The sequence below is a fragment of the Ochotona curzoniae genome, unplaced genomic scaffold, assembly GCF_017591425.1.
Source record: "Ochotona curzoniae isolate NIBS_2020 unplaced genomic scaffold, NIBS_Ocur_1.0 contig_2861, whole genome shotgun sequence".
In the NCBI taxonomy this organism is placed as follows: domain Eukaryota; kingdom Metazoa; phylum Chordata; class Mammalia; order Lagomorpha; family Ochotonidae; genus Ochotona; species Ochotona curzoniae.
Window position 1 is genome coordinate 1,747,354 of NW_024465620.1, and position 8,585 is coordinate 1,755,938.

The 8,585-nt window shown below is 59.5% G+C and overlaps 2 protein-coding genes across 7 annotated transcripts in view; one reads left to right on the forward strand and one right to left on the reverse strand.

Moving 5' to 3' along the window:
* Positions 1-3,453, forward strand: part of AP2A1 (adaptor related protein complex 2 subunit alpha 1) — a 28,945-nt gene extending 25,492 nt beyond the window's left edge. The window contains exons 14-24 of one of the 3 annotated variants that reach the window (XM_040977980.1): positions 95-262; positions 345-508; positions 698-763; positions 1,069-1,125; positions 1,208-1,290; positions 1,389-1,478; positions 2,095-2,218; positions 2,303-2,419; positions 2,508-2,577; positions 2,669-2,803; positions 3,017-3,453. In XM_040977980.1, coding sequence (XP_040833914.1) covers positions 95-262; positions 345-508; positions 698-763; positions 1,069-1,125; positions 1,208-1,290; positions 1,389-1,478; positions 2,095-2,218; positions 2,303-2,419; positions 2,508-2,577; positions 2,669-2,803; positions 3,017-3,094 — 1,152 coding nt within the window. In that variant the 3' untranslated portion in view covers positions 3,095-3,453. The remainder of the gene's footprint in view (positions 1-94; positions 263-344; positions 509-697; positions 764-1,068; positions 1,126-1,207; positions 1,291-1,388; positions 1,479-2,094; positions 2,219-2,302; positions 2,420-2,507; positions 2,578-2,668; positions 2,804-3,016) is intronic. The other 2 variants (XM_040977981.1, XM_040977984.1) reach the window with 2 other exon arrangements.
* FUZ (fuzzy planar cell polarity protein) lies at positions 3,237-6,769 on the reverse strand. Of its 4 annotated transcripts, XM_040978004.1 has the most exons (12): positions 6,316-6,765; positions 5,989-6,110; positions 5,710-5,794; positions 5,519-5,587; positions 5,209-5,313; positions 4,571-4,768; positions 4,397-4,492; positions 4,201-4,307; positions 4,065-4,129; positions 4,019-4,021; positions 3,905-3,979; positions 3,237-3,718 (listed from the first exon to the last, which is right to left on the reverse strand). In XM_040978004.1, the coding sequence occupies exons 1-12, from the start codon at positions 6,424-6,426 to the stop codon at positions 3,495-3,497; spliced, it is 1,260 nt and encodes a 419-aa protein (XP_040833938.1). In that variant the 5' UTR covers positions 6,427-6,765; the 3' UTR covers positions 3,237-3,494. The 4 variants fall into 4 exon arrangements, with proteins under 4 accessions (XP_040833938.1, XP_040833936.1, XP_040833937.1 ...); XM_040978002.1 differs by lacking the exon at positions 4,019-4,021 and having other exon boundaries at positions 5,209-5,337; positions 6,316-6,769; XM_040978003.1 differs by lacking the exon at positions 4,019-4,021 and having other exon boundaries at positions 6,316-6,763.
* Between the last annotated feature and the right edge of the window lie 1,816 nt (positions 6,770-8,585).

Sequence of the window (8,585 nt, forward strand, 5' to 3'; positions counted from 1 at the left end):
GTCAGAGCCCCACTCCCATCCACCTGCCTGCCGGCCCCAGCCTCCTGGGAACCACTTGCTGCCCCTGACTGCCCACTCCACCTCTGCCCCTCAGGCCACAGTGCTGGAGGAGATGCCACCCTTTCCGGAGCGCGAATCTTCCATCCTGGCCAAGCTGAAGCGCAAGAAGGGGCCCGGAGCCGGCAGCGCCCTGGATGATGGCCGGAGGGACCCCAGCAGCAACGACATCAACGGGGGCGTGGAGCCCACCCCCAGCACCGTGGTGAGTCCTTTGGGTGTGGCCTGTGTTGGGGCAGGGGACAAGGGGGCACACCTTTCCTGACCTCCACCCATGTTTGCTGCAGTCCACACCCTCGCCCTCTGCCGACCTCCTGGGGCTGCGGGCAGCCCCTCCCCCGGCGGCAGCCCCAGCCCCTGCAGGGACAGGGAACCTCCTGGTGGACGTGTTCTCCGACGGCCCCGCCGCCCAGCCCAGCCTTGGGCCTACCCCCGAGGAGGCCTTCCTCAGGTACCAGGCGTGGCCTCCCGGGAGTACTCCCCCATGGCCCCTGCCACCCCACCTTTCTCAGTCGGCTCTTTTCTCCTTCCTCCTCTCTCCCTTTCTCTCTGTCCCTCTGTCTGGTCCCTCGCTGCCTCTCTGGGATTGGCTGCCTGCCACACCTGTCTTCTCTGTCTGCTCTGGGATTGGATGGCCCAGCGAGCTGGAGCCGCCCGCCCCTGAGAGCCCCATGGCTCTGCTGGCTGACCCAGCTCCAGTTGCTGAGTAAGGGGAGGCCTCTGGGGGTGGGGGGCAGAGGCTGGCATCCCCAGGGAGGGTGAGGAGGCTGGGGCTCCCATTAAGGGGTTCTGGATATGTGGCAGAGGCAGACTCGGAGGAAGGCAGGGTTTAGGATCTTCCATTAGGGGCACCTGCTGGTATCACATTCGCAACAGACACACCTGCTGGTTGGATGCCAGGGCTGGGGTTCTGGGGGTCTGGGTGAGTGGATTCTGGGGTTCTGTCCTTTCAGGGCTTGTTGGATTTCCCAGGCCCCCTCCCCCTCACACCTTGCCTACCTCCCCCTCCAGCCCAGGCCCCGAGGACATCGGGCCTCCCGTCCCAGAAGCCGATGAGCTGCTGAACAAGTGAGTGTCTGGCAAACCAGGCCTGGGGGTGGGTGGTGGGCGCGGGGCCCCTGGCATCCTGAGCACCTACCACCCCACCCAGGTTCGTGTGCAAGAACAACGGGGTCCTGTTTGAGAACCAGCTGCTGCAGATCGGAGTCAAGTCTGAGTTCCGGCAGAACCTGGGTGCGTGGAGGGTGGCGGGATCAGGGGAGGGGTGTGGAGGGAGAGTGGAGGCAGCGCTGGAGGACCCTGGATGGAGGCCTGTGCCCTCCCCGTCACAGGCCGTATGTACCTCTTCTACGGCAACAAGACGTCTGTGCAGTTCCAGAACTTCTCGCCCACCGTTGTCCACCCAGGAGACCTGCAGACTCATATCCTTTGTGCTGGCCCTTCTCCCGCTGCCAGCTGGCCTTGCCCACCAGCCATCCCTGGAACCCCACACAGGCACTCCTGACATTCAGTGCCTGTCTGTGAGATGGAGGATGTGACAGGTGGGGGTGTCCCTTCCAGGACCTCAGCTGCTGTCTGGACCTGTCCATTCCCATCAGACTCCTTTCATGGCCTGCCCAGGCCCTCGGTGGGCCTCCCATGCCACCCACCATCCCCTCGCTGTGGGAACCAGGTGCTGACCCAGGTGGCGTGCCTGCCCCCTTGAGCCTTGCTGTCTGTCCCCTCCTCACAGGGCTGGTGGATGTAGGGGTGCCTCCCCTGTGGTAGAGCCCTGGTGGGTGCTGTGTTCAGGTACAGGATGGGTTAAGAGGTAACAGCCAGGATGAATGTGAAGGTGGGTGCCACAGGCCTCACCCAAACAGGGACTGTCCTGGCTCCAGCCGGGTGGGTCTAAGGTCTCTGTGCTCTGTAGGGTGTACCCAGGCTTAGGCCCCGCCAAGGTAGCTCAGAGTTGGGGTCCCCAGCGACCCCATGGCTCATGGCTAGACCCCCAAGCCTGTCTTCTCTGTCGCTGGCTTCCTTGACCTCGGTGGCCACAGCTGGCCGTTCATACCAAGCGTGTGGCAGCACAGGTGGACGGTGGGGCGCAGGTGCAGCAGGTGCTCAACATTGAGTGTCTGCGGGACTTCCTGACACCCCCCTTGCTCTCTGTGCGCTTTCGGTGAGTTGAGGGTGGGGCTTCCTGTGGGAGGAGCCTCTGGGAAAGGGGTGGGGCCTAACTGGGTGGTCTTTCCCACATTGCCAGGTACGGGGGTGCCCCCCAGTCCCTCACCCTGAAGCTGCCAGTGACCATCAACAAGTTCTTCCAGCCCACAGAGATGGCCGCCCAGGACTTCTTCCAGCGCTGGAAGCAGCTGAGCCAGTGGGTTGGGGCGGGGCATGGGTCCGGTGGGCGGGGCATGGGTCTGGTGGGCGGGGCCTGCACTGACGTCAGCTTTGCTGCCTCACAGGCCTTTACAGGAGGCTCAGAAGATCTTCAAAGCCAACCACCCCATGGATGCTGAGGTCACGAAGGCCAAGGTGAGCCTGGGCCGCTAGGATGTGTACGTGAGTGTGTGTGTGAGGTGAGGGGTTGCATCACTGCCCTCTCTGATGGTCCCACCCCTCCCAGCTTCTTGGCTTTGGCTCTGCCCTCCTGGACAACGTGGACCCCAACCCTGAGAATTTCGTGGGGGCTGGAATCATCCAGACTAAAGCCCTGCAGGTGGGCTGTCTGCTCAGGCTGGAGCCCAATGCGCAAGCGCAGGTGAGGTCCTGAGGTGCACCTGGGCCCCATCATTCCCCTGCCTTGACTCTCCCACAACTCACGATCGCGTCCTCCACCCGCCTCCGTCCACTGGCCGTCACTGTCCTCGCTCTCTGTTGCCCTGCCTGGGGTGCCTCCTGACCCCATGAGCCTTCCCCTGCACCTCCCGCGGGCTCTCCCAGCCCTGAATCCTCCCTCCATGCTCCTTCCCAGATGTACCGCCTGACCCTGCGCACCAGCAAGGAGCCTGTGTCCCGTCACCTGTGCGAGCTGTTGGCGCAGCAGTTCTGAGCCCTGGACCCTGCCCCCTGGGGATGTGGCTGGCACCCGGCAGCCCTGGGACTGAGGGGCTGTGGGGGTGGGGACAAGTGAGGGGACCTCCGCTGGTGACAGGGAAGACCCCAGGGAAGGGGGATGCCCAGGACAGCCCTCCTCCTGCCTTTTGTACTTTTATTTTTGTTCATCTGCTGCTGTTTACATTCTGGGGGGTCAGGGGGAGCCCCCCTCTCCCTTTCCCCCCAAGCACAGAGGGGAGAGGGCCCAGGGAAGTGGGGGCCTCCTCCCCTCCCACCCCACCCTGTTGTGGCCCTTCCCTCCCCTCCCCGTCCAGGGGCCGTGTATTATTGTGAGCGAATAAACTGAGAGAGCTAGTGGCTGCTCATCTGTGTCCACCCATGGCCAGGGCGGTCCCTCAGAGCAGGGGTGTGAGGGCCTGCAGGGTGCGGCTGGCCAGGTCACGCAGCCCGTGGGTGGGGCTCTGAGGGGACAGCAGCAGCAGCAGTCGCCGTGGCCCCAGCTGTAGGGCCACCAGCCGCCACCCCGCACCCGGCTCCTCACACCCCAGCACCAGGTAGCAGGCTCGGGGTAGCTGGGCGTGGTAGGCTGTATCGTCCGCCTTCTCCAGGGTCCCCAGCTCTGGGGAGGGGACAGGGCAGGCCTGAGGGGCTGCACAGTAGGCCACACTGGCCGCAGGCAGCCTGTTCACGGACACCCCAGGGGCTGCCCAGAAAGGTCTACATGCAGCCCAGCAGACCCCTCCTTCCAGTGCCACCAACCATCCCCCCCATGTTCCCGCCTCCTGCTCCCTGCGCTGGCACTGACCTGGGGGGAAGTGTGTGGCCGTCACCAGCGCATAGAAGTTGCGAAGGAGGCGCCGGCGCTGCTCAGGGGAAGGTTCTAGAGGAGGGGAAGGCTCTTTTTTGTTCACCAGCTGACCAGCTGCCCATACCGCCCTGCGCCCTCCCAGCCCCAGCACAAGCACCTCTATCCGCCCAGGGCTCCACGGTGAAGAGGCAGCGCTTAAGTTCCAGGTGCAGCAGCAACAGCCTGTGGGCCAAGGAGTGTCACCCACCATCAAAGTGATAAGGGCCTACAGCCCCTGCCCCACCGAGCCCTACCCGAGGATGTCCGTGTGCAGGGGGGTGCCCTCGGGCAGCGCTCGGGGTCCCAGCGGCAGGCAGGCGCGCAGCGGGTCAAGCAGGGGCTGCCACCAGCGCTCCAGCATCTGCAGGGTGCAGGAGCAGGTGAAGGGGGGATGGAGGAGGTGTGTGATTGCTGTAAGGGAGATGGGAGCAGGGCCGGGCCTGGCTTCACCTGTGGGTCCAGCTGGCTGAGAGGGGGCCGCGGCCCGCAGAGCAGGCACAGCTGTAAGCCTGGCAGCAGGGTCAGGGTCAACAGCCGGTGTGGGACCTGAGGCAGAGCGCAGGGGACATCTCTACCGCATCCAGGGGCAAGGGCCGCCCTCCTGGGACAGCAACCCCGACTCACCGTGGGGCTCCCATGCGGCAGGTACACCGGGTAGTCGCGAGCGGCCTGCAGCGGCAGGGACCCCACCATCCAGGGCAGTAGCACAGCCTCAGGCGTCCCCAGCCGCCACCAGCCCTCTGTGGCCGCCACCACCCGGCCCGACACCACCAGACTGACGAATGCCGTGCCTGCGGCCTCAGCAAACCCAGAGAGGGCTTCCTGAGTGGGGAGACAGGAGCAGTTGGGACCTGACTGGGCCCCTGGGTGCGCAGCAAGTCACGGTTTCTGCTGAGACCTGCCGGTTGCCGAGTGGCACCCTCCACAGTGTGCTGAAGACCGGTCAGGCCATCTGCAGGAACACACAGAACTGGGCATGGCAGTCCACAAGGGCTGTTTCTAGGGCAATGGGAGAGTATGCCCAGGCTGGGGGTTGGCAGGCAGTACGGTAGTGCTGGGTTGTGGATTTTTTCCACTAGCCAACACCAGGTGGAGGAGCTGAGTTTGTCTTTATGGAGCTGGAAGTGGGGTAAGCCCTGGGTGTAGACAGATTCCTCAGGGTTACGCTCAGGTGAGAAGCTGGACATGGGTAGGGACAGCAGTCCAGGGCCACACGGAAGCCCAGCCACAGCCATAGGGACAGGCTCCCAAGCCCCAAGTACCTGCAAGAGGGACCCCTCTGGAGGAATCACACAGTCCACACACTGGGTCAGGTCCCCGATGAGCTCTGGGTCGCCCAGAAAGCTGTCGATGAGGCAGTAGCTGGCCTGGCAGAGGGAGAGGGCAGGAACCTAAAGGGAACCCAGAATCTACCACATTACACCACCCCATGCACGATGCTGCAGTGAAATGACCAGGTCACCTAGGAACCCGTGGACATGAGGCCTGCTAATGTTTGTGAACAGCAGTGCCCTGGCACCCCAGCTTTCATCAGGGCACCCGACACCTCATTCCCTTGTCCAGCAGCCTCACCCTCAGCTCCTTCTTCAGTCTCTCCACATTGCGGATATTGGTCAGTTCTTCAAGTCCCACCAGAAGGACCTAGAGGGACCACACCAAGGAGAGGATGGACTGAGGCTGGGTCTCAGAGTACAGCAGGAAGAGGGGCTGGCCACAGGCAGAGATCCCAGGCTGGGGAGACACAGGGCTGGGACAGCTCTCACCATGGCCCCAAACACTGCCTGGAGCAGCCGTTCCAGCCTCAGCTCCGAGACGCCCTCCTCAGAAGACAGGACAATGAGAGTGATGCTGTACAGAGCGAGGGGAGAGGGGCGAGACTGGGGCCAGTCAGATACTGGACAGACGACTTTGGAGCCCAGCAGGCCAGTCACAGCCTCCTGCCGCTCCCATTCAGAAAACCGGGGACCTCCAGGGCCGTCAGCTAACAAGGGGCCACCATTGCCCTGGTCCCATCCCTGCTGTCGCCAGCTGCAGCCCCACACCTGCCATGGAAACTTCTCCACACCACCGTGGTGTCCTCGGTCCTTGCCGAGCTCAGCTGCACGTCCAGGTTTTGCCCAAACATGTGGACCCCATTGAGGGAGCCGATGACGGAGAACGGCAGCTGAAGAGAAGTCAGGGGACATCAGGTGAGGTGGTGGGGAGACACCCTCATCTCTTTTCTTGGAAACCCAGGTGTGCACCAGCTCCCAGTCTGCTGCTCCTTCCAGGTCCTCTGTGGGAGCTTTGATGTCAACTGAACCCCCACCCTTGACCGGTTCCCAAGAGCACCTCCCGGGCGGACCCCACTCCCCATTTAGAAGCCCCACCTGCTGGCGGGTCGGGGCGCCGCCGCGGCTGCTCCTGCAGAACAGCGGGACCCCGCTGTTGGCCGCCAGGCACAGCAGGTGCAAGGCGCCCCCAGACCCATCCTCCCCCATGCGGAACAGCCGCCAGGCCCCAGGATGTGCTGCCCTCCGGGGCGGTCACGGTTTCTCGGTAAATGCTGAACCGGTCAGCTGCCTCGAGTCGCTAGAGGACAAAAACAGAAGCTGCCAGGAAGACTCAACTCCGGCCGCCTCCATCCAACTCGGAACCTCAATCCCTACTCATCCCGGCATCCTCGGCAAACTCCTAAGAGCTTCTCTTCCGCCCCGACCGGAAGTCATAGTACCCCTAATAAAAATGGCCGCTGGTTATTTACAAAGCTTTGTGGTCTTTCCCCGACGAAGTTTTGCCATTTATTTTAAGAGGCTGCCTTTTAGACAAGCGCAGTGCCAAGGCTCTTCGGAGATATAGTCTCTCAAATGGAAAAAAAAAAAAAGTTAAGCCTCTACCAAAGAAGGCGACGATCTCAAGGCGTTGCCTAGCAACGGCATTCCGTGCAGATTTACATCTCAGAATGGTAAACAAGGTGCCCCACTCAAAGATGGCGGGAGGGCCCAGGAGTTGCCTAGCAACCACGTTCGTCCTGGTTTCCCTCCTGAAGTTGTAAACAGCTTTGTCCCGCTCAAAGATGGACGTGGGTCACTATCCCAGCAGCCTCCTTTAAGGCGAAACTGAAAAAATATCCTTTTCCCCCCTGCTCCCTGGAGGATGGTTTGGTCCGCAGAGCGTTGCCTAGTAACTCCCAAAGGAGATGGTTGTTTTTGTTAGAAGAGGGAAAAAATCCTTTCTTGATCCAGATTTAAAAAAAAAAAAAAGGCATTTTTTGCAATGAAAAAAATATACATGGTAAAGTTGTGGAATGTGGAAATATACTTTTCCAAGTGTTTTCCCTAAACTGAAAGCAGGATAACAAGGCAAGTGGGTAATGTCGCAAGTATGAGCTAATATTTTTATAGTTTTTTTTTTTCACCACAAAGTATAAATCCACTTGAACTTTTAAATGCTTATAACATGTAGTGATTTGACCAATCCTGTATTGGCATACTGAGAGTCATTGCTATATAGGCTTTTTTTTTCCACCCAGATTTATTTGTATTTGAAAGAGCAACAGAGAGGCGGGGAGATTCACTGATTCATTCATCCAAATGCCCGGAACAGCGAGTGCTCTGCCAGGTGCCAGGAGCTTAATCGCAGTCCAGGTCTCCAAACTTACAGAAAAGTAAGCACAAGCAAAAAGGAAAAAGTAAAAATATCTCTCCCTGCATTTCAGGAGTTTTTCATTACTGAAACTATCCTTGGATTTATTTCTGGTACTTTTTGATAATATTGGCTTACCCTTTGTTTTTTTTTTTTTTATAGCAAAGTCAGAGATACAGAGAGGAGGAGAGACAGATAAGATCTTCCTTCTGATGATTCACTCCCCAAGCGAACGCAACAGCTGGTGCTGCACTGAGCCAAAGCCAGAATCCCAGATCCTTTTCCAGGTCTCCCACACGGGTGCAGGGTCCCAAGGCTTTGGGCCGTCCTCGACTGCTTTCCCAGGCCACAAGCAGGGAGCTGGATGGGAAGTAAAGCTGCCAGGATTAGAACCGATGCCCATATGGAATCCTGGTGTGTTCAAGGCGAGGACTTTAGCCACTAGGCCACTGTGCCAGGCCCAGAACTGAGAACTTCTGATTACAGGGTAGCATTTGATGATCCTTTGAAAGGTTAACTTTGTGAGGGTTGCTAGTGGCATGATGGTTAAATAAAAAAATGGACATGGGGCAGGTGTTGTGTTGGACTGGGCTAAACCACTGCTTGGTGCCTCTCCGCCCAAACCAGAGCACTTGGTTCAAGGCCCAGTTTGTCTGTTTCTGAGTCAGCTCCCTACTAATGCCCCAGGAGGCAGCAAGGATGGCTCATATATTGGCACCCATGTGGGAGACCCTTGTGGGGTTTCTGGCACCTGTCTTGCCTCTGGCCCAGCCCCCAGTCCCAGCTGTTAGGGTATTTAGGGTATAAACCAATAGGTGGACTTTTTTTTAAGTAAACTTTCCAGATGCTTCCCAAACATATGGCATGTAAATGAATTGGATTTTGCACACTTGCTTTAAAAGACTTCTGTCAAGAAAAATGGAAAAAGGGCCTCGGTGGTAGCCTAGCAGCTGAAATCCTTGCCTTGCAAGCACCAGCATCTCATATGGATGCCAGTTCTAATCCCGGTGGCCCC